The sequence below is a fragment of the Ylistrum balloti genome, unplaced genomic scaffold (assembly GCF_031769215.1).
Source record: "Ylistrum balloti isolate Yb309-2 unplaced genomic scaffold, AGI_CSIRO_Ybal_v1 Utg370776, whole genome shotgun sequence".
In the NCBI taxonomy this organism is placed as follows: domain Eukaryota; kingdom Metazoa; phylum Mollusca; class Bivalvia; order Pectinida; family Pectinidae; genus Ylistrum; species Ylistrum balloti.
In genome coordinates this window covers 129,340-154,509 of record NW_026782454.1, presented here as the reverse complement: position 1 = coordinate 154,509, position 25,170 = coordinate 129,340, and the positions used below count along the sequence as shown (strand labels likewise).

The 25,170-nt window shown below is 33.4% G+C and overlaps 1 protein-coding gene across 3 annotated transcripts in view; it reads right to left on the bottom strand.

Annotated features, from left to right (window-relative positions):
• LOC132558257 (nipped-B-like protein) overlaps nt 1–24,919 on the bottom strand; it is a 40,023-nt gene extending 15,104 nt beyond the window's left edge. For 2 of the 3 annotated variants that reach the window (XM_060222799.1, XM_060222801.1), the window contains exons 1-39: nt 24,765–24,919; nt 22,642–22,731; nt 22,210–22,378; nt 21,720–21,814; nt 19,794–19,911; nt 19,405–19,529; nt 18,853–18,939; nt 17,993–18,222; nt 16,200–16,230; nt 15,949–15,975; nt 15,559–15,687; nt 14,819–14,980; nt 14,545–14,651; nt 13,994–14,080; nt 13,527–13,758; nt 12,766–12,920; nt 12,464–12,544; nt 11,750–11,850; nt 11,346–11,529; nt 10,754–10,836; nt 10,267–10,396; nt 8,959–9,102; nt 8,583–8,651; nt 8,239–8,340; nt 7,791–7,984; nt 7,227–7,329; nt 6,893–6,991; nt 6,418–6,564; nt 6,004–6,138; nt 5,733–5,837; nt 5,143–5,196; nt 4,801–4,912; nt 4,459–4,595; nt 4,084–4,224; nt 3,547–3,640; nt 2,198–2,349; nt 1,901–1,991; nt 1,420–1,526; nt 530–596 (exon numbers count right to left, since the gene is read on the bottom strand). In XM_060222799.1, the coding sequence (XP_060078782.1) occupies nt 530–596; nt 1,420–1,526; nt 1,901–1,991; nt 2,198–2,349; nt 3,547–3,640; nt 4,084–4,224; nt 4,459–4,595; nt 4,801–4,912; nt 5,143–5,196; nt 5,733–5,837; nt 6,004–6,138; nt 6,418–6,564; nt 6,893–6,991; nt 7,227–7,329; nt 7,791–7,984; nt 8,239–8,340; nt 8,583–8,651; nt 8,959–9,102; nt 10,267–10,396; nt 10,754–10,836; nt 11,346–11,529; nt 11,750–11,850; nt 12,464–12,544; nt 12,766–12,920; nt 13,527–13,758; nt 13,994–14,080; nt 14,545–14,651; nt 14,819–14,980; nt 15,559–15,687; nt 15,949–15,975; nt 16,200–16,230; nt 17,993–18,222; nt 18,853–18,939; nt 19,405–19,529; nt 19,794–19,911; nt 21,720–21,814; nt 22,210–22,378; nt 22,642–22,714 (4,459 nt within the window). In that variant the 5' untranslated portion in view covers nt 22,715–22,731; nt 24,765–24,919. The remainder of the gene's footprint in view (nt 1–529; nt 597–1,419; nt 1,527–1,900; nt 1,992–2,197; nt 2,350–3,546; nt 3,641–4,083; nt 4,225–4,458; nt 4,596–4,800; nt 4,913–5,142; nt 5,197–5,732; nt 5,838–6,003; nt 6,139–6,417; nt 6,565–6,892; nt 6,992–7,226; nt 7,330–7,790; nt 7,985–8,238; nt 8,341–8,582; nt 8,652–8,958; nt 9,103–10,266; nt 10,397–10,753; nt 10,837–11,345; nt 11,530–11,749; nt 11,851–12,463; nt 12,545–12,765; nt 12,921–13,526; nt 13,759–13,993; nt 14,081–14,544; nt 14,652–14,818; nt 14,981–15,558; nt 15,688–15,948; nt 15,976–16,199; nt 16,231–17,992; nt 18,223–18,852; nt 18,940–19,404; nt 19,530–19,793; nt 19,912–21,719; nt 21,815–22,209; nt 22,379–22,641; nt 22,732–24,764) is intronic. The other variant, XM_060222800.1, reaches the window with a different exon arrangement.
• Nucleotides 24,920–25,170: the final 251 nt, after the last annotated feature.

Below are 25,170 nucleotides of genomic sequence, written 5' to 3'. Positions count from 1 at the left end.
TTTCAGTATACTAGACACTTGGTAATGGTTTGTGTTTCAGTATACTACAGACACTTGGTAATGGTTTGTGTTTCAGTATACTACAGACACTTGGTAATGGTTTGTGTTTCAGTATATTGTAGACACTTGGTAATGGTTTGTGTTTCAGTATACTAGACACTTGGTAATGGTTTGTGTTTCAGTATATTGTAGACACTTGGTAATGGTTTGTGTTTCAGTATACTACAGACACTTGGTAATGGTTTGTGTTTCAGTATATTGTAGACACTTGGTAATGGTTTGTGTTTCAGTATACTGTAGACACTTGGTAATGGTTTGTGTTTCAGTATACTACAGACACTGTAGAGTATATTGTAGACACTTGGTAATGGTTTGTGTTTCAGTATACTAGAGACATTTGGTAATGTTTTGTGTTTCAGTATACTGTAGACACTTGGTAATGGTTTGTGTTTCAGTATACTAGACACTTGGTAATGGTTTGTGTTTCAGTATAATGTAGACACTTGGTAAAGCATGATTTTTTACTTACATTCTGCATCTGCCTTTTGCATACGGACCTCTTCTTCTTGGAGATAATACTGAAGGTTCTTTAACACCTATTAAAAATAAATTAATAAGATAATACTTTGAAGCAGATTTTAAATCAGCTGTCAAGACAGTATCAAGTTTGCTCCAATACTTTGGACTACAAGACCTTTGACCATTATGACCTAAAATGTGGGTCAAGGTTACTGATGTCGACTAACAGTTATACTGATCACAGCATGCCACTGTAAACATTTTGGTGACGGTTTATCACACCAAATTATAATGTCATCTTTTAAAAAAAAAAAAAAAAGGGATATTTTGGATGTATCATTCACTGGCTAGATCATTAGTTTATGTAGTTTCTGTGATAGCAGAAGAGGATCTTTAATGTATGTGTTGGCAGAAAAAGGTATTGTTTGGTCACTCTTCAGTATAAGTATGATTTATAAACTTGATGGGTATACTTTGTTCTGACAGATTTTCTTTTTGGATATTTATGGTGAAAAACTTGCACAGCTCAAATTGTAGCAGAGTTAAGTTCACCTAGTATCAGTCAATTCCTTATTCAATCAGCTGGAATGCAACAATGCAAGTTTGCTACTATATGTATAAGCCATTTCAATGACTGTGTATAAAGAGTTATGCAATAATTTCATAGACAAGGGGTTAATGCATTTTACGGTTCTCAGTATTTCAGTTACCACAATGGCTCTGAAGGCTGTAGCTGCATTTTCAAACCCCAATACAGAAGACACTATCTTAAATAAGATTGTTTCATTAAAAAATAGACTGCTGATCTGTGAAACGAGAAATTAAATGAGGTGTACGTCGATGATTAATCGAAGCACTCTTTCAAATTCTACAAAAAAAAAAAAAAGACATTGAAGTTACCTGAACTTTTAATCGAACTGGGGTGTTGTCGTTTGTTAAAAAGTCAACATACAACTCCTTCGCCTTAGATCCAAGCATGAATTCATAATGACGCACAAACAGGAACCCTACAATAGAAATATTACTTTAATGGGTCATCTAGATACATATGAACAAGCTTCATCAACATGATCATTAATTGTTGAGATTTTCCTCTTTTTATATTGGTGTGCTTTAAGGATTTTATTGAAAATATCATGGTCTTTTAGAATTTCAGAACTTACAGTTTGTACATATTCCAGAACTTTTCATAAGTGTAAGGGTGGGTTACGGTGAATTTGTAGCCGTACACTTACAATGACATTTGTAGTGTTACACTTACAGTGAATAGCCAACAACATTTTTCATAGGTCAAACATCAAGATGAAATTTTGTTTAACTTATTTCTGGACATTAAAGCAGCAAATATCCTTGAGTTGAGTAAATCAAATCTGCTATTTACCTAAACCAGTCAAAGCTTTGGTACGGACTTCTTCATCTTCATGGAAGACAAAGTAATGCAGAACATCATACACCTTGTCTTTCACGGATGTCTGCAAAATCAAAATAACAGTCCAACTACTATATGACGATGTTGTCTCATGAAATTAAATAGGAGTCCAATGTAATGATTTAAAGACAATTATTATCATCAGTCTTTATCATGAAAACCTTGAATTATAATTGTCAATCACATTCAAAAGAATTCTAAGTAAAACCTTAGCTGTCGCGGTTACCACAAAATCTGGAGATAACTGACCTTGGTTTCACCCATTTCACTGGAATCAAAATCAAAGTGTTTGCACAAAAGCCCCACTGTGAACAGGGACCTGAGTAGCGTTGGTTTTCTGATTTTCAGTGTAGCATTATCAGGGTCGTCTTTGTGGTCTGCCATTAAACGTGACAACACACCTGAGGGTAAAACAATCATAATCCATTGATATCGTTACTTTTGACGACAGATCATAGTCGACAGATAATGTTAGACCCTTGATAACTGATCATAGTCGTGAGATAATGTTAGACCCTTGATAACTGATCATAGTCGACAGATAATGTTAGACCCTTGATAACTGATCATAGTCGTGAGATAATGTTAGACCCTTGATAATTGATCATAGTCGACAGATAATGTTAGACCCTTGATAACAGATCATAGTCGACAGATAATGTAAGACCCTTGATAACAGATCATAGTCGACAGATAATGTTAGACCCTTGATAACTGATCATAGATCATATAACAGATCATAGTCGACAGATAATGTTAGACCCTTGATAACAGATCATAGTTGACAGATAATGTTAGACCCTTGATAACTGATCATAGTCGACAGATAATGTTAGACCCTTGATAACTGATCATAGTCGACAGATAATGTTAGACCCTTGATAACAGATCATAGTCGACAGATAATGTTAGACCCTTGATAACAGATCATAGTCGACAGATAATGTTAGACCCTTGATAACTGATCATAGTCGACAGATAATGTTAGACCCTTGATAACAGATCATAGTCGACAGATAATGTTAGACCCTTGATAACAGATCATAGTCGTGAGATAATGTTAGACCCTTGATAACAGATCATAGTCGACAGATAATGTTAGACCCTTGATAACAGATCATAGTCGACAGATAATGTTAGACCCTTGATAACAGATCATAGTCGACAGATAATGTTAGACCCTTGATAACAGATCATAGTCGTGAGATAATGTTAGACCCTTGATAACAGATAAAATTACTGTTAACTTACTTTCTTAATGTACAATTTATCCCATACAATTAATTTTTTCTCCCCATTTCTTAATGAAGGAAAAGTCATGTAAAATATCACTGTAAGCTAAAATAAAGATAATGAACACCAATTTTCATAGTAACATCTGTTGTTTTATAATAATGACTATTTAAAATATTATATTGCTAAAATTGTGAAAGCTAAAAACTGCGCAGAAAAGTTGGTTTACAGTATCTTAATTTTTATGATGTATTCATTATCAAAGCATATTCCAGAAAGTGTTTAAAAACTAGCTACATTGAAAATTTAATATGCAAGATAATAATAGATGTCTTGCAGATTTGTCACAAATAATCACAACTTACCGAAGAACTTTTGGAAGCAGTCTTTGACTAAGGCATAGTTATGGCTAACATTATTTACAACAGCACCTAAACACCGAACACAACTCTGGAGCACCTGTATTAACAAAGCATCATTAAATTACATAACAAACTGGACAGACAGATGTGTATGTACTGGTGGTAAACAGAAGCCTTAGGATATGGCGAGTAGAGAATTAGGATTGTAAAGCTTTACAGCACTATCGTCATGGTAACAATAGACATCAAACCAGAGCAATTTAACAGTTACATCATGAATTATCTTAGGTATCTATATATAGACATGAAGAAAATTCTAGCAAAGAGAACCATAAAATTTAACAAATCAGTAAATTGACTTCAGTGAAGAAAGCAAGAAATTCAGAGTAATACTGATGGCATTCCACAAAGTGAACACGATCAACTTGTTTAACAGGATAAATCGCCATAAAGGATGGATTTTTCCAGAAATCATTCTGTTCAGGTTGTTAAGTGTACTTCTGTATTGCATTACTGTTATGTCTGTCATACCAAACTTACCATCATGCCATGTTTTAAGATTAATTTGATCATGTCCTCCTCTAACTGGGCAAGAAATGATTCACTGGGGTGGTCCATCAATGGCACGACCACCTCCAGGATCCTGGCTACATAGTGTAGTACATAGAAGTCTCCCTGTGTCTGTAAACAACATTATTTTGTAATGTACTGTGTCTAACAAAGATGTTTAATCCTTAAACACAACTCTTACCAAATATTTTTTGCTAATAAAAAACACAGCCCTAAGTGTTCTAATATGAATACATAACAAATTAATTCCAAATCAAACCACAGGATATTTTTATGTCTGCCAGTGGAATTTTGCATGTACTGCATATTACATTCAATTTAGGTGAATGCTGTTACAACACTTACACTGCACTTGATGTCCAGGTATGGCTGAAGTGTTGTGGCGTGTTTGATCATCAGGTCAGGTTTAATCTTGCTGAACAGAAACAGAGTGGACAGACAGGCCACGAGTCGCTGACTGCAACCCTTCACTGAATCCACATCTGCAAATAAATCCTCTTCCTTGTAAAGTATTTATAAATATTTGTTAAGTGTGCTCCCTGTACAAAACTATTTCAGTCACATCTGTGTTATTCTGATTTTTTTTAATCATTTCGCATATACTTTCCATTAGCATTATGTGAAATTCAGATTTGAATCTATAAACAATTTTTAGAAAGTAGATTTAGTAACAATTCAGGAACGAACCAACACTGCGCTCTTCAAGGGAAAGGACATTTTCCACTAAACAGTCCACAATCTGTCGACATGATGTCACTGCACTCTTGTTGTAGTTGCCTTCTTCATCCTTCTTCAAAAGCTAAAATCAAGTTTTGAACATTGATAATTATGATAGAGAAAAATAATCACTCTGACTAATGTCCATGGAGTTGTTGGTAAAATGGGTTAGTATGTTGTTCAAATACTTAAAAACCAATCTTTTCAAAGATTGTTGATGTAAATTACTGTAAGCTTACTTTGATGTGAAATTATTGTGAGACTTTTAATTAATAACATTTACAACATTTTTTTTTCATTCTTAAAACTTACATTTTCTAACAACTGCTCAAAGAATTCAAAACCAGTGTCTTTACATGCTGCGACCTGTAACAAGGAAATATTGATATATATCTGAAAGTGATGTTGATTACAAATGAAAGGAATAGCCCTTGGTAATACTTAGAGCCTCTACACGGTTGATCCGTCATTTTGTCATTTCAATAATCAACAGTTTCTAGTGACTAAATAACAATATTTTACCTCAAAATGTGTAAGGGAAGTCTGATCTATTATGATAGTAAGACATAACTCTGTTTCTGGAAGAATCCCTTCCGTTTTGGACAAAAACACTAGCAGAGTCAGAATGCCCCTTAACTACAACATGTGGTGCATTTTTTGTCCTACTTACTGTCAAAAATGTAGAAATCCCAGCTATTTTAGTTGAGAAGAAGAAATATAAGTTCTACTGCATTGGTGTAGAACACAGAGTACTATGTAGTAATCACAATAAACTTAGCTAGTTACATGAACAAGGTCTTGTTTTGGGAGAAATCAATTTTGTATTTGGCTTATTGGGGAATCAAACCAGGTTTGCTTTGTACACATGTCTATCAGAACAATTTTATCGAAATTTCACTCACCACATCTGTGATATTCACCACTCGTTGGAGCAGCTTTGAGGTATCTTTGTCTCGGGTGCTGAGTGGAGTAAACCACATTGTCTGAAACACGTCGTTAACTAGTTTCTGAAAGAGAAACGACAAAATCGGAGTGAGTATTCATCATTATGTTTCATTGCCAGTTCTGTTCTCAAATCAATCATCTTGCCATCAAGTGTTTCTCTGTAACAACATTTATCATGTAATAAAAGAAAACTTTACACAAACAATGGAACAGAAAACCAGATGTTACCTTGATGCCTTCCTCATCATTCACCCGTCTAATCATCTTAACACACATTTCAGGAATTTTTGGGAAGTCACTTTGCTCTATACAGATATCTCTGAATATCTTTATCACCCGTTTGCGTACACTAATTCCTGTGTCCTGGAAAAGGAAAGCAATATTTTTAGCATGACTTATTCCAGTTTCAATGTTTTCAGCTCTTCAAACTCCACAATTTTAAAATTTATATAGAAAAATTCTGATAAAGGCATGACAAAAATTTTTTAAAGAAGTTTTTATGTGTTAATTATTGAGAACATCTTAACAGTGAGTTGTTTATTCCTGAAGCTCAGGTTTTCAGATTTTAAAGAAACGCATTTGTTAAATGATTAATAATTATTACAACTAAGATATCTTGTTTACATAATGTATAATACGTACCAGGATTCTGTCTGATAACATATCATAATATTTAGGAATGAGATCTGGACGGATAAGGATGAACCTCCCCACTAATTCCACTGCTGCCTCTCGTACCATCGTTGACTGATCTAGGAACCGGCCATGAACACCCTTCTGCATGTCAGTCTGTAGCAAGTAACTTACTATTTATAGTTGTAATCGAATATATACACACATATTTCTATATAATAAATCTATGTTGTGAGTGTCTAAGTGCAATTCTTGTCAGTCAATGTAAATTAACAATCAATGTTTAATGATCCCTATGTACAAGGTTTCTGAAGTCAGAATTTGTAAGTCTCAATAATAGAGAGAAAAAAAAAAAGATTTCTTTTTATCAGACATGTTAGAAATGTCTTTACATCAGATCTAATCAAACATCATCACTGCTTGTGTTATTTACTAGGTAGAAAATCTTAGGTCAGAAAACTAGATTGAACACATGCTAACTTACCCTGGCCAGAATACCAGGATCAGACTCCACCACAGCTGTCAGACATTTCATCGCCTTTGTCCGCACAGCCACAGCTGTTTCACTAAGTACCCGCAAAATCTAAAATCAAGCATTTCATGAATGAAGAAATCAGGAAAAAAAAAAAAAAGGCTGTAACAACAAACCTGATATAAAATAAATGTTAAGGGGCTTACAGCCGAGAGAAACCAGTACAAATACTCCAGCTATGATACAATTTATTATCTAACTAAAGGTTTCCAGTATCAAATATTCTCTTCAAGGATAAAAAATACTCAAACATCATAGTAATTTTGGAAAAAGTGATATTGCTTACCTGTGTCAAATAAATATCAAAACTTTGTGCAAATGGGCGTTTAGAGGACAGGTATCTGGCTATCAGACATGCACTGTCATGTTCCAAGTTGCTCGGTGGCGGTCTGTAATAGAACATGTACTCTGTGATAAACATCATCAAATGTCTAATTAATATTGGAATTTTATAAAAACAGATAATGAGAATCATTGCAGCTTTTCTTGGGTGTCTTTTGTACAATTCTTACATATGAACATCCCTTCTCATCAAATTATATTCTTGAAATTATGCTTTCTTGGGCAAATACACAAGACTTTGTAAGCTTCAGCCCAGAAAACTAGTTTGCTCATCTTGACAATTTTTGCTGTCATCATATTCACTAGAACAATTTATTGGTAACAAGACTCATAACCAGTTGGCTTTACAGAAAGAATGAGAGATTGACATTATCTCAGGTAGATCGTTTTCCCCCCTCAAATTTCATAAATTCTTTCTTCTTTAGAAATGGCATAAAAGCCTGAACCCATTGTGATCCCACATTTTCTTGACATGCTTAAATGTTTACTAAATTAACATCAAACCCACCTTCCTGACTTGTGTGCTAGCATAGTGAGTTCCACTTGTTTCAGGAGGAAATTTTTCCGCCTTTCTGTGTTTTGGAGGACTTCAGTTGTCATTTCCGCTTCAGTTTCATCAAATTCATCATGAGAAGCTCCAGACTTCTCAGCTTCCATTGTTGCATCTCTATACCATTGAGCGATATAGAACTGACAAGCAAACTGAAATAAAATACCATTATATTTTAAGTGCAAAAAAACTAGTCAGCAAAGTGGTCATATTTTTTTCAAATGTAATTCAGTGCTCAAGTTTTCCAGCTGAAAACACTTATTTCACTGATTTGAACAAAAAACTTAAGACATGACCAGTTTTTCCTTTGTAACTTGGTGTTTTTAAAAGTATAAATGTTCTTAAACAGTGTATTGAAAAAGAAATTCTTTTATCAAATATGAAAATGATTCTTCTTGAGCCTTACCCAGTAAGCCGGCTCACTCTCACTATTGTAAGTGAGATATTCTAGCATAGCCTTTTGTAAACTCTGTGTTTGGTCCTCAGCTGAGTCATTTACACCTTCCTGCTAAACAGACATTTTGCAAAGCAACATAAATACAAGCATAATGAGTCCTCAAAATTTCCTCCTATATCAAATGTGAAATACTACACTGATCAACCATATTCAATATAACAATATTATGAAATAAATACATAATCATATTATAAAAATCTGCCAACAAATCATCACTGAAACACACTGAAAATTTCACATAAATCACTTAGTTCAGCTGCTGGAGTAACATGTTATGTGCAGTAAAATCTCACCACAGGTGAAGTCTTGCCTCCCCTTGAGGATCGCCGTGGGGCTTCATCATCACTGTCCACTTCATTCACCTGTCAATCAAACATAATGGGCAACAATGTCAAATACAGTGGTTTAATACTGTGCAAGTTAAATGTTCTACCGTTTACCTTATCTGCTTCCAAATAAATATTTTGAAATAAACCAGTGTTAACTAATATCGCCTGTCATAAATAGGACTTGACAAAGCAAAATATCAGTTTGAAGATGTATGTCTACCTGTAACATTTTACTCAATTTGGTGAAGGATTACAATAACTTGGGTAGATATCTTGACAAGTTAATATGCAGTGTATATACTATTTCTATGTGGTCGTGTGTTAACAATGGAGGCATCACCTTGGCAACAATCTCGTCAATGGATTCCTGGTTCAGTTGACTAGACACAGCATCTTTACGTAACCGGGACGCAACAATGCCCAGATATTCTAAAGACGCTACCCTGAGAGACATATCTACAGATTTATTGCTGAACTGCTTTACCTGTGGAGAACAAAAGAATCAATTTCATAAATTCATGCAAGTTGTCAACTCTGTAAAGCTTTCAAATATGTTAACAATTTATCCTTTGACAGTTGCAGTTCAAATGTTTCATTTGATGTGCACAGTTTTATAATCTTATGTTTATCTAGTTCCAAGACTGCCATTATGTTTCAAAATTATTCAAAGAAAAATCCAGACATTCATTCAGATCCAACAAATATTGTTAAACTTCTATGAATTGAAATTTGATAATTCAAATTTCTTGATGTATCCAAGTTTTTGTCTGATCCCAAATTTTGTCCCTATATATTACTACTAACTGACCCCTTTATGAACCAAAGTTTTAGAAATCAAACTTTTCAATGTATTGAACGAACAAAATATTTACCTGTAAGGTACAAGTACTTTTGCCTCTTGGCAAAATTTTATGAATTTCAACAAAGAGCACTATCTGACAACTAGATTACAATGGTATGTGGTTATTTATTCTGTGTTACAAGGTTAAACAAAGATTACATTTTAACTGATTACTTATGAGCTATGACATTTAATCAAAGATAAATGGATGTCGTGTGAAATTCACCACTGCCATTGCGGTAATAGCATGTAATTAGGTCTAATTTATGGAATTGTGAAAACAATTGGAAAAAAGATTCCACACTTATATGATGATTTCACTCATTCCCAAAGCAACACTTTTCATTTTTCACCATAAAAGCATGAGAATCACCTTCATTTAGTGCCTATAACATTTATGTATCAGTCTTGAAATAATTACTGTAACATGTGAAGATCACTTTAATGCTGAGCATCATTTCATTTAAAATTGATCTGTATAAATACATACTGAAGGCATGAATGCAAACGTAATCATGCATTGTCAATTTCAAGATAGAAAATGTCTGATGTCATTTAAACTTCATAATTGTTGTTTGTTCAGGTAGAAAAAGTCTGTCATCAAATATAATCATGAACATAATTCACCAAGAATGATTCAAAGCATTTTCTTGCTTGTCCTTTGAACTTAGGTACATCAAAGTTTGACTGTGTTTAGATCTACTCTTACTGAGAAGTACTAGACTGGAGAGTCTGATGTTTATGTTTCTCTCTCCCCCCAAAACGTTGGCTATGTAATAAATTAAATAGTATGTGGGTACCACTTACAAGGATTCTGCCAAGGAGACTGAGCATGAGCTCTGATGAGGGCCATTCTGGTTTGTTGACGGTAGAGAGGAGATCTTGGACAAAGTTTTCAAACAAAGGTCGATAATCTTCCTCTCCTTTCACAGTACACCTAAAATATCCAACAAAAGACTCATGACAGTACTAGTTTGCTGTGTCAAAGAAAAACCGACTAAATGCAGCCTTGAAATATCACCTTGAATATAGTGTTCTTATCCAAGAATGCAAATAACTAAATTGACATTTTACATTAGATTTCAGTTCAGTTGCACATTTTAAATATCAAGATATTAAATATTTCACTTGATCTCACTTCAGTGGTTAACTACACATAAAAATTACAGACATATCTCAGAAAAATAGTTTTTTGTAAATAGAATAAGTTCAACAAATTCCTACCAGATCTAGTATAGTTCTAGGATACAACATCATTTTCCACTTGTATTCTAATGTCTTAATTAAAACTTACTTTTTTAAGAAGACTGACAGGAAGTTATATCCTGTTCTCATAGCATTCTCAAAGGACGTGACAATTAAAACATCTTGTTCATTCTGAAAAAGAAGATATGGAAAATATAATGCTTGATGCCTTTAATGTAAAATTCCAAAAGTAATGACTAAATAACCCCTACCTTTTGAACAACTTTTAGCTCATGTTAGAGATCTAATGATCTATTGCAATGAATATTGCTAAGATCCAAACCCGGAACCCATGACTTACTAGTCTTACACTGATTGAGGTCAAGAGAAGTTCTGTCTAGCCGAGCGGTATATTACAGCTAGTTTTTACCTAGGAAATAACTTGTTCTCAAGTTTCCAGGCATCACAGTGATGTCTGAGGGACAATGCTGAGTATTATTTCTGAGGCTCCAAGTTGGGTGCAAATGTAACAGAGGTCATTATTTATTTCAATGCCTTCACTAGGATTTGAACCCAGAACCCCTGACATACTAGTCTGATGCTCAACCATTCAAGCTTAAGAGAACTTCTCCCTAGCTGCGCTGTATATTGCAGATTGTATTTGTCAGGGTTTCACTCACATCTAAAGGCAATTCTCTTACCTCTGGCTTTTTCTTCTTTTGATTCTGGTGTCCTCGTTTGGAGGAGGAGGAGGAAGATGGGACAGGTTCTTCCTCTACTATGGGTTCCGGTCCAGAGTTAAACTGTGATGGCAGCTTGATCACACACTGTATTAGCTGGAGAGCCAAGGCTGTCACCATCTGTATTGATTCCTCCGAGTTCAACCTGATGGAAGGCATTGAAAAGTAAGAAAAGCATAGTACTTCATCAACACACCTGACTACAGAGATCAGTTACTACAAAAGTTACCACTAATACAGTAGATCAACTGTTTGGGTATCAATATTATAAACACACCTTCTTGTGCAGCAGTAACTACTAGGGTATAGCTGTATAATCTCCTGATCAATCTTTTAATTTATCCCCCAGTTTTTCCAAATTTTACCTGTAGTTCCTGAGATTCCGTTTGCTTGATGGCAACCTTGCCAGACTGGCAAATATGTCCTCTAATATAAGCTGCCTATGTTTTTCATAGTGTGTGAAGATCTAAAATAAAAAAATCAAATAAAAATTAGAAATCTTACTTCCTGTTAAATTTGGTACAAGGCATTCTGACATTATAACTTTGATTTGGGTTATTTCAAATTCTGTAAAATGTCATCATTTCTTGGGTAACATTTTACTGCATACCTTAACAACATTTTGACTAACTCAAGACACATTAATCTGCCAATGTTTTACTAAATGGAGACATAAATCTGCCAAAGTTTTACTAACTTGAGACATAAATCTGCCAAAGTTTTACTAACATGAGACATAAATCTGCCAAAGTTTTACTAACTTGAGACATAAATCTGTCAATGTTTTACTAACTTGAGACATAAATCTGCCAAAGTTTTACTAACTTGAGACATAAATCTGCTAAAGTTTTACTAACTTGAGACATAAATCTGTCAATGTTTTACTAACTTGAGACATAAATCTGCCAGTTTTACTAACTTGAGACATATAAATCTGCTGTTGCTCTACTACGCTCTATCTGCTATAAATCCTTAATGAAAGGTGAAGTTTCAAAATCTGAAGAGTTTAAGCACAGCTAACATTGTACCCAGACAGATGAACATGATGACCATGAAAATAATGACTTTCAAAAACTTACCGTCGTTACCAGCTTCATGGAATTCAACTGCAGTTCACTGATGTTTTCCACAAAGAAAGGGGATACTCCTAAAGTCGACACCTGAAGAAGTACATTACAACTACATAAGCAGAGGTTGATGACTAGGTGATATAGTTAGTTACCTTTAACTTGTGCTTTTGATTAACTAAAATTGACTGCATTATCTTCAACATGGTGAATTTTCCTCAGAATGGCACTGAATTTTCTCCATTTTCAATAAAGGCTAAAACAAGTCATACACATAGTTCTCAGCATATTCTTAAACCTAAGCACTGATGTACCTGTAATATGGTGGTGTCTGTCATTTCCTGTATGTCTATCAGTTGTCCTAGGTTATCCACCAAGTCTGCCATTTTATTGTAGAGGTTGATTGTGGACTTGTGCTTCACCTGTCCTGCCCGAGCTCGTTTTAACTTAGAACTTGTGTGGTAGCCATCTGAAGTCATATGTACAATAATTTGACTGTTACCTAAGTAAAGTGCTATGATGACAGCAGATTCTGTTGTTTAAAAGATTTCACTTTTAAAAATACCTGATAAGGATGACTCACAATTTCATTCCTCAGCACACAAATTATATAGTCTTCTATGACAAGCTCATAGCTGTATATATTCCAAAATATATAAATATGAATACATTAAATTCTACCTTCTATTATTTTCATAAAGGTCTACAGAAACATTCATCTTTGATCAAACCTAGCTTTAACCCATCAGGCTACACCTCCCCATCTTCGAACAAATCTAGCTTTAACCCATCAGACTAAACCTCCCCATCTTTGAACAAATCTAGCTTTAACCCATCAGACTAAACCTCCCCTTCTTTGATTAAACCAAGCTTTAACCCATCAGACTAAACCTCCCCATCTTTGAACAAACCTAGCTTTAACCCATCAGGCTTTACCTCCCCTTCTTTGATCAAACCCAGCTTTAACCCATCAGGCTACACCTCCCATTGTTTTATCAAATCTAGCTTTAACCCATCAGACTAAACCTCCCCTTCTTTGATCAAACCTAGCTTTAACCCATCAGTCTACACCTACCCTTCTTTGGGTCCACCTTGTACACTGGATCATACTCAGGGTACACAGTATTCTGCAACTGAAATTTGCCATACAGGATGACCCTCTCTATTACATCCTCCAGGTAAACATTTTTGGGCATTTCCTTGGACGTCATGATGTACAGGGCAGTGAGAGAGGAGTCCATGCTACGCATTACTCTTTCCATAGTTAAGTGACGCCATAATTTTTGTTCTTCTTCATCGTCTATGTCCTTCAAACAAAACAGACAAGCTATACTACCTGCTTCAGAGAAAAATTTGGCTGCCTATGCAAAGATGGAACTAATGATCTCACTGCGTCTATCTAATATCACAAAAGCTTTCTTTTTGGTATTCCCTTCTTCCTGCATATTTGTTATAATTTCAAAAGATTTGTTCATGAAAAAAAAGAACTTATTATTAAGTTTTACTACAAATTTGTTTTCTATGGTATGTGAAAAGGCATACCTGTGTCATATTTGGTAAAAGTTTTGTACCATCTCTTATATTCCACTGTAACACTGTCAGAAGTTTCACAAGTTTGTCAGCTGGTACCTGCAACAGACATCAACATTTCTAACACTTTCAGAAGTTTCACAAGTAATCAATATTTCTAACACTGTCAGAAGTTTCACAAGTTTGTCAGCTGGTACCTACTGTGTAAATAATCTGATTTCTTAGGTTTTTAAAAATCATTTTCAGGAATGAATATGCTTGTGACACCTCCAGTTAATAATTAATATTTCATGTTTGACACTTATCATATTAGATAAACATTGTCAGCCAATTCCTACATATAACCATGCTTAAATAAGGAATAACACTAACATGTTTCATCAAGTCTCACAGACATCACAAAGGAGGCATGTTTATCACATCACAGGACATCATGAATGATACGTAAAAATTACTTTTGTGCCGTCATCAGCAAAGAATGAATTAACTATGATCCTGAGAATGTAATATAAAAAGCTTATTGTCTAAGGATCCTTTCATGCACTTTGATTCGATTTACTGACCTGGTTTAATACACCCATAGATTTCAATTTGGCCGTTTCTCCTACAAGTTCTGTAAGGATTTGTTTTGATATAAGAGATTCTGGTGGACACTCTGTGTCTTCATCATCTGAAATGAAAACAAAAAGTTTGCTGAATGTATGAAATTTGAGACAACCAAAATTCAATTGGCAACAATATCTCAAATTGAATATGGATTTTTTTTAAAAACCATACCAAACTCATTGAAATTCAGAGATTTAAAAGTGATTTCTGTACATAAAAAATTAAACTTACTGGGATCCAAAGACCCAAAATTTATGTCTTCTGCACTGTCCAGGATATATTCCATGGCCGTGCTAAACTTCTTAAAAGTTGGGCTCTCAAGCAGCTCTTCTACAGACAAAGCTTGTTGGTTCACCCGCTTATGTCGCTTGTCTTTTTTCTTTTTTCTTGCAACTGTAATGAGAATACATATTCATTTCTGAATTTCTGTCAAGAACACAATGAATTTTTGGTGTTGTTATCCCCGTTCTTGACAACAAGAAAATTTGGTCAAATTGAACACTATGAAAACATGGCTGCAGGGCTGTCTTTATCTGTGAAACAAATTTTAAGATGTGGCAAGGAGAAAAGAGAGTGAGGAAAATGAATGAAGTAAAATTGATTTCCATTGAACAAAATTAATGGTTAACATTAATTCTTAACAGCACAAAGCACAATTAATACCCTAGTTTGATATGTATCTTTATTTGTACTTAACACTATGATTAATTTAGCTTCCATATCACATACTGTTTTTTCTATATCTACAACTCATTTATTCTTCAAAAATTAATTTTCTCAAAAAAAAAAAAATGGAAATAAGTGAACATGGTTCTGTTTCATTTCAAAACAGCGACAATTGATATGCTGAATGTTTACTGTAAGACGAACACTTTATAACAATAAAGCTTGCAGTGCAGTTTGTAAGCATTGATTCAATATAATTTTGTTGCATTTCAAGACATTATTTATCTGCTTTATTTTACAAGTACCTTCCATCTCTGAATCAGAATCGGATTCAATCATTTCCACATCACTATCGTCATCTGCATTGTAATTTCTCCTTCTCTTTCTTCTGGAGGAATAGCCATCGCTATCATCATCGTAACGTCTCTTGCTTCCTAAACAAGTTTTACATTACACATTGTAACAAGTTTTTATAAATGTTCATTTCATTTCAGTCTGACCTAAAGTACAGAGCACCAACAATCTCAAATAATGATTGAAAAAATATTCTCATAAATTTAACATCTTTGGAGGAAATTAATTTAGCATAGAATATGGGTTTAAATAGTCTTGTCATATTCACTAGCACTTCTGAGAAACATTTTCCATTCTTAGTTATACTGTTACATATTTATTGAGAAAGTAAACAAGCATACCTGATCTTCGGTCAGACTTGGCTTTCACTGAGACAAGATAAAAATATTATTATGATTAATACATGATTATCTTCTCATAAAAATTTTCAATTACTTTTTAAAAATACAATACTCTTCTCATAAAAATTTTCAACTGCCTTCTAAGATTATAATTAAGAGATTTCTGACAACTTAATGGCAATTATGTTCAATGGAATGACATTTCTATTAACATTCCAACAATAAATACATAAAAAGAAAAAGAATATTACCTGAGCCTCCATATTTGATTGACTTTAGGGTCTGGAAACAGAAATGCAATATATATTGGTACAGAATCCTATCATATAATTACAACATCAGACAACGTGGTAAGGTATCTTATTTTTACTCAATATTATCATTGTTTATTTTTAGTTTTTCATAAGTTGTTAACAAAAAAAGGATTTATATTGATGATGTGAGAAACCTTATGAAAGCTTTATACTTTGTGATGATATGAACAGCCTTAAAAAATTATTTCTGTGGTCACATTATCCAATGTATTGATAAGACAAACTCCCAACATGCATGCATGCAGTTTATAAAACAGAACAGGAAATTTTCAAGTTGTTGAAATGGATGCATTATGTACAAGGAAGAATAACCATTGTGATAACTAAAGAGACCTATATGTCTATTTAGCATTTATTTACTTTCAGTGATGACAATTTGACTTGACTATTAATCTCAGTGAAATAATAACATGATCCTGGCAGTGAACAAATACTTCATATTTCTTTGTTCTTCAATATCAAACAAGAGCTTTTATTATTGAATCAGCAGGCACATACAAATCAAATGAAATATTGTCGGCATGTATAATTAATGATCAAAAATATCAATTAACATTTTTCACAGTGTGTATAAGTCTTGAAAATGTTCTTTATTTAGAACCGAATTTCAACATCAACTTTTCAGCAAAGGTGTCTTTTCTTCAACCTAATATAACAATGAAGTCTACACTTGGGACATTCTACTTTACTCCGACATCAAACTTCAGTAATGCATCCACTTACAACTCTTGACACTGAACAAATGATGGTGATTATATGAAATGGCTAATATTTCACTGCGTCTCATAAAGTGTGCTGTGTAAAAGAGCAAAATAACTCTTAAATCAATTGTTCCTCAAGATAAACACTGACAAAAAAATATAGCACAAGAAACTCAGAACACATGGCTAAAAAACTGAAAATGTATAGCAGTACTGGATATTAGTAAGGCCTAAAATGAAATATAAATTCATTGTTTGCCTAAACTCTACTGACCCTGAGAATAAATAAACCCCAACAAAGCTTTTGGATGTGAATGTTAGTAATTCAACCAAAACTGGAAATGTTAGTGAACATTATCCTTTACATTTCATTATGAAATCCTGTGTATCAAATTTTCAACCGATACCCAAGTATATATTTACTGAAAATAGGATATTTCTTAACCAGTGAAAAATCCTGGGTCTTGTTTAGGCAAACACTAGTTTTATTAATATTGGCATAATAGCCTTGAAGTAAAACTGCTTTCCCAAAAATCTACAATACCTTTTTACCCACTTTAGCCTGTCAAAAAAATCCCATTATAAATTATCAAAGTGTGGAACATTTCAATATGGTTGTATCCACATTAGGAGAAACTTCAAAGTTTTGCTGGCATTGGAAATTAGTAGGCATACAATGGTTGTATCCACAATGGGAGGAACTTCACAATTTGGCTGGTGTTGGAAATTACTAGGCATACAATATATAGTTATCAAAAGAATGTTACGAGTTTAAAATAAAGAAACAAATGACAAAAGTTTAGTCTTCACTAGATCCAAACAGGGTTTTAAGTCATCTTGTCACTTAAAAGACATGCATTATACATTTTGTAGTAGTAACAAGAACCTAGTTATAGTGATTAATGTCATTAAATAATGACAAACAAAGTAGGGACAGTATGTTGCTATGACGTGCTAAACAAACAATTTTGGTGTGAAATAAATATATAATTCAGAAGCATACTCCAGGATTCTTAGAAGTCAACCAACCTTCTCATCAAGGGGCTCCAACATTACAAATGGCTGGCCTGTACTTTTCTTCTTGTTACTACCATGGGAAGGAAGGGATTGGTGTGATAGTTGCTCCAATAGGACAATAGGCTGCTTCATTGGTGGATACTTCTGGGGATTAGCTGTAGTATGTTTTGGCATCAATGACTCTGGCTGTTTTGCAACTGGTATTAAAGGTTCAGCTACTGTGGCTTGGGCAGGAGAGGCCACTGTAAAGTCAGACTTGCACCTTTTGATCTTGCCAATTATATTCTATTTTACAGTGTCATTTTTTTGTTAGATTTCCTCTTTAATTATTTCAACACAAGAAAACAAGAGTATCAATGTTTGTAAACTCTAAGTCACATATCATCTGAAGTTTATCTCATATTATGTAAATATAAGAAATTCTTTCAGTCAGTGCACACAAATTAATATTCTACTCTCTCTACAATTAAAAGAAGTATTCTGTAATCAGCAGCTTCCAGCTATGTCTCCCTTCTCAATTCAGTTTATAATATACCTTTACATTGAAATATACTTTTGTATTTATATATTTTAATGATTAAAAAAAACCCAGACAATGTTTTGTCACATAGTGCTAAGTTATAATGAGTGAATAGTATGTGAAAAGCATAGTCAGCTTCAGCCTTTTATATCTGTCCTAAATATGCCACAGTAGTTTGCTTATTTTACTTGTGAAAATGTAATGAAATAAAATACTCAGTAATGTCTTCAGTAATAACAAATATATTTCACAAGTGTGTCTAAGTGCACTTGTGAAAGACACTAAAATAATAGGCACACTTGTGAAATATATTTGTTATTCCAGAAGACACTACTAAATATCCTCTATATACCTGGTGCTGTGTTTCTTGAATTTTGGTTTACATTCCGGCCAATGTAATGACCCTCAGGAGTGCCAGGGTGTTCCCCATTCATTGTACCTGACAAATTGACACATTTGATTAGTCTAATTGTCAATAAGTTGCATTTTAAGAAAGAACATCTGGGGACAAAATAACACATTGAAATCAGAAAGAGGAAAATAATATGCATGAGAAAAAGCAGAGCATTTCAAGGAAGGAAATATGGAACTGTTCTTTTATCTGCAATACCAACTCAACAGCTCTTTACAATCTGCATTAAGAGTTTTACATTTTTCTTCTTCTTTTATATCTAACCACAATAAAATATTTACAAGAGTATGAATGAAACTGATGGATGTTCCCCGAAAATAACTTTACTGGAAACAAAATTTAATCAAAGGGAAATAATTCTGTAATTAAGACATTGCAGACTCTTGAATTTTGTATATTGCACAATCTCTTAGTATGATCAATGTATACACTGATGGATTGTCAAAGTGCTGACTCTCCCTTCGAGGAGCATCAAAATACTACTCAACTGACCTGCGACATTGGAATATGATGTCTGTGCAAAGTTCTGAAAGGACTGTTGGAACTTAGATGACGAGTTTTGAGGATAAGATCCTGAATGATCTGTTGCTCTTGCAGGACTGTGTTGCTGGTTAATTCTGTCAAACAAAAGAACCAAAAGTATGGAAACATCTTGCCAGAAAACTGTCAGAATTCTAAGATTTTTCATTATTTGAGGGTAAATCAAATGGACAAAACATATCATAAAGCTTGCTCAAGAGAAAACAATTTTGAAATGTGTCCCTGAACATTTCAGCTCATTTCAAAGCTAACAAAATATCTCAATGGCAGTTTTTCATATCAGAAAATGATTCCATTGTTTCTTTTTTCATTCCAGTAAAGATTGCCAGAGTCTCTTGTACCTTGGTGTATTATTTTGTGGGAAATTCTGGAAGTTTTGGACAGGATAGGGGGCCACAGAAGGCTGCTGTTTCTGCTGACTGCGATTCCCAGTCCTACCACTTGTCTGACTTCTTGTTCCTGGGAAATTGAGAAATAAACATTTAACACAAATTATTACAGTTTTGAACAATTGTAATCCTACTCAGAATATTATTCAAATCTGAGATGTTTCAGCAGTTACATCAAGAAATTAAATGATGAATCTTACTTTCGAGATTTTTAAGCAGCTCAACAACATATGCTGTTTCACTTGTACTATAAATTCAAGGCAAACTGAAAAATGTGTTTTTTCCCCCTCTAAACTAAATTTTGTCTCAGGAATGTAAAGGTTAGAAATCTATTTAACCTGATGACAATTTGATGCTATTGACTATATTTACGGGTGAAAAAGCAAGAGCATTTGAAAGAACAAAACTGAACATTAATGAAAGTGTCAAAGACACTCAATAGACAGTGTATTGAAACAAAGGAATAAAGAGAGTGGTATATCAATATAGAATGACATGTAATCTTGTGTGATTGGTCATGTTGATTATTTATATATATATTATATGAAGATTCATGGTAAGATTTTCATATGATATTACAGTGGATGAGTGTGACTGGAGAGGTAATAACTGATCATGTCCGGTCAAGTGTGACCCTGAAATCTGCACCTGTTGCAGTTTAGTGCATGGTTATAGGCCACTAATGGTATGAATATTTTACTGTGTTCATTGAGTTGGGTTGAGATTTCAACAATGATAATAAGTCTATTTTAACTGGCTAGTAACCAATCAACAATAGTGACCATTATCATCAGTTCATAGCTTGTTCGAGCACTGCACATTAGTAAGTCTCCATTGCAAAATGTATGTTTCAAACTCAGGGCTAGCTCTGGCTCTAAAATCTGACATTTTAATCAATTTGTGTTATTTTTATGATTTTTTTTATAGTTATTTCATTTAAAGTTAAAAAAATAGTTTGAACGATTTTTTCTTTTATTAAACTCATGAGTGATATGTAAGTATTGTGTAAAATTTTAAAAGAAAAAGGGACAATGGATAAAACTAAAAAAAAAAAGAAAAACAATTTTTTTTTAGTTAAAAGAAAATCAAGATTTATTTATTACTGGCTGAATTATTGATATAACTTTTACTAACATTTAACATTTATTTTTTGTGTATTAAACATACTCTATGATCGATGCTGAAAATCAAGATTTTTCATACCAATTTTCATTTTTTTTTTAAAATTATGCATCATATGTGTATTTCTTCTTTAACAAAGGCAGTTTGACTGCCTACGTTTTCAGTAAACCAGAGATCACCCTTATGTTAGTAAATTGATGACGGTTATAAACAGTGTTTGTTTTTGAATTCCCTAATTGAAATCACAGGATAATGATTATAAACCGTGAATGTGTATAGTGATCGCCCAATGGCCCTCTTACCTGCGACCCTATGCATACATAATGAAATCAGTGCCAAGATGTCTGGGTGGGTAGGGCTTTACATGCCCATGACTGCCGATTTTAGTCATTATTGAGACAGTGAAATATCATTAGAGTATTTTGGCAATTTTTAAAACACTGAAGAGTTTTCAGTTTCACCATTTTCTCTTAATCAATGCGAAAAATTTCATGAAAACCGAGTGTATGGCAACTTTCATGTTTGTATGGTTTGTTGATCTGTATTTACTATGAACATTTATTTTGCTCATGCTTAAATGGGTTGATAAAATCATAAACATATGCTCATTTCTGATGGATTACTTTGTTGGGATGAAAAAGAATATAGTATACTTTTATAAGGCTTATATTCTAGTGTCTGGAAGAATGGGGAAATTTTTTTCAGTATGTACAGTGACCAAATTTACTAGAGTAGAAGCCTATGTAGAAGGTTTACCTTTGAATACATTTGGATCTGTGGCTAGCACTCCTCGCAAAAGCTCGGGTATGTCACCTTCAATACTATCACCCACCAAACTGTCCTTTAGCTCTCTGTAACAACAAAAACACAAAGTTTGTATAGGACATTATCATACAATCAATCTGTATCTATAACAATATTACTTTCCACACACAAAAATGACTTATATAGCATTTTAGCTAACAGATAGAAAGAAAAATTCTTGGGTATTTGATCTCCTTTTTATGATGATAATTGTGCTTAAGTTCTAAAGAACTAGGACGAATAGAATGCAACTGGGAGCAAAACAAACACCTTGTCTTTAATCTTCATGAGTCTATGTTGATCTTAAAATACAATTTTTTTCACATGCCTCTCTTACAACTTATTGTAAATATTTTACACAAGTCATAGGACAAGATAACTGAGATCAACCTTGTGAAATTAGTACATCAATTAGCAAGGTCTAGTCAAAGAAATAATTTACATATGATCAGTAGACGTCTGTCGCAAGGCATGGACAATCTGTTGAGTCAATCCATCATCTCTTTTGGACAAGTGCCTCTTCGCACTTTCTGCTAATCTGGCATGATAGAGGAGACTTTTGTTTTGAACTGTTGATGGCAATGGTGTCGGTAATGGCAGCTCTGGTAATACTACAAAAAAAAAAACCAAACCAAAAATACTTAATCAATCAATTTAATTCTTACATTGCAAGAAATCAAATTGTATTGTAACACTGTGTAGCACTTCAGATTATTTTCTTTTAAATTTGATTCATATCAAAACTATCACTTCACTAACATAACTTATCCAACGTTACTTGAAAAAGAAATCACTTATACTTTATTTTGACACACATTAATTTGTTCCTCAAGATGCTAACACATACTACTGCCATGGCTTTGCTACAACTTACGATCTGTCAAACTTGTAATTCCCGCAAGTGTTGTTATGGGAACACTTGGAACTTCACCATTCATGATTACCATTGGTTTGATAGCTACATCTGAAACATCAACAAAGACACTAATTATTAAATCAAATATCAGTACTGTGTCATCAATCTACGTTACTTGTTCACACAAGCACATTTATTTTCAAGAGGTTCATAAGGTATGGTAATATTTCACTAGATGTTAAGACCTGATATATCGACTGCACAAATTTTGATTAAGATTACACCTTTTTCTGGTACTCTTCAAATCAGAACAAGATAATGTTTACTAATGAAATGAAACATGCATTCTTTTCTGCAATATCTTGTTAATGAACAAATAAAATTTGAGGATAGATCAAAACAGATTTTTGGTAATTAGTTTTAGTACAAGAAATTACCATGTTGTGTTCTTTATTTCTACTGAGGATCCCCTAACAAAGAATTCTACTGTACCCATACCCAATTTTTACTAAGGATAAACTATCAACACATCTGATATGGGTTCTTTTTTAATGGCGCACACAAAATAAACATATATGAGGTATCACATCTGTTCATTATATTGGGAATATATGACATTTTTTGGTTGAGGGTGCAAAAGTCTTGTACCCCCAGACAAAGCAGCTGGCTAAACCATGACAAATCATTTATATATTGTATCATTGGAGAAATCTTTTAAAACAACATAATGAATAGGAAGTAAACCAGAAAAAGCATGCACAGTTTTAAGAGAACAGGAGCTAGAAATCCACATGGAGTGAAAAAATAAGTCTAAGGTTGTTATATGAAATTCTATTGTTTAACAGGAAGTGTGTCACAGTTACCTCCCTTGCCACAATCAAAATGGAAGAATAAACAAGATCCAAAAATGTTCCAATTAATATGTCTCAAGTCAAAAAACAGAAAATAAACCATTGCATTAGCAATGATTTCAAATGTTCAACAACAAGTTTTCAATACGATTAATAAATGAAAAAGTTATGTGAATTATTATATCATAATTAGCTAAAAGTCATATGAAGTGATAATTGTATGTAGTTTTTCAACCTACATCTGTTTGCCTCACACATTGTAGTGTAAAACTCCCAACTAGAAAATATCCTAATGAATCATGTTCACTGTTGCTGTAGACTATTATATGCAATTCAAAATATTGATATGGTGATTTTTGTTTGTTACATTTAAAACTATAAAATAATAAAATAGGTTACCAAATTCAAGCATGATGTGCTAGGTAAATTGATGACTTCTTTGGTTTAGCATACATGTTGTCATACACAATAACCATATTAACATTACAGAACAGTTAAGTTAGTAAGTTATACATGTTTTTATATATCTGGAGAGTAAACTACAATTTGTAATATACACAGTATTTTTTAAAATGTGGTAGCTCAATTTTATGTTGGAAAGCATCTTGCATTGCATATAAATCAGTAATAAGGTTTTTTTTAAACTATGACTTAATGCTATTCTGTGACAAAATATGATCTTGTTAGTTAACTGGAAACAGGCACTTGCAAACTGTTACTAAAGTATCAATCTTGATGTTTCCAACAGGCTTTCACATACATACTCTACATCGTTGTTCGAGTCTGGTGCACACAATGAACTTTGTAGGACAAGCTGTTCTGTTGGCTAACCAAGTTCATTCATTATCTTCAATTATAATTATGTCCCAATTTGAAGGTGCCGTAAATGCGGTCGTATAAATTCGATGCTAAATATTTGTAAATGGGGTTATCGTAACATAACCTAAAAACCAATATATAACAGCATTCAACAACTTATATTGTACGATAAACAATGCCGAAAATGGGTCAACATTTCGGAAAGGTGTATGGATCCTCTAGAGCTTACTCGTCGAAGGTTTATCAACAAATGGAAGCTCCCGGTAAAAGATGCGCCATGTACGACATCTATCAAGTTTATGGCAAATACGATTAATCGATAAGCCCGACACAATGGTTGTTAGAAATTCATGTACATGATTATACTGACTTTAAAAAGCCTCTCGAGTTTGGTGCAACACTGTCCACAGGGCGATAATGTAAACAAATTGTCAAAAATTATCTCTCGGTTTGGCATCAAACTTGTCTCACCTGTCTGATATTCAGAGATGAACCATACGATCAAATTGCAGATTATTCATTTGAATCATCGGTCGTATTTTAAGAATAATGTCCAAAGTTTCAATTGACATCCATCTCGGGTCGTCAAATGTTAGAAAAAATACCGAATTTATCCAATATTTCAGGAATCATAACAATGACCCGCGCCAAAATTACGACAGACTGATTACTTATCATTACAAAAATTCGCGATGAGAAATAGTTCGACTTAATCCTTACGTGTCCATGATCGTGAGTATAAAATGTATTGCTTTATATAATTAGCGAAAATTGATTATATTCACGCTATTATAATGATTAGACACTTAAAATAGAGGTAGAAATATACAAATTAATTTAGCGCAGTAATTTATGAGGTTGAGGTCACGTCTGAAAA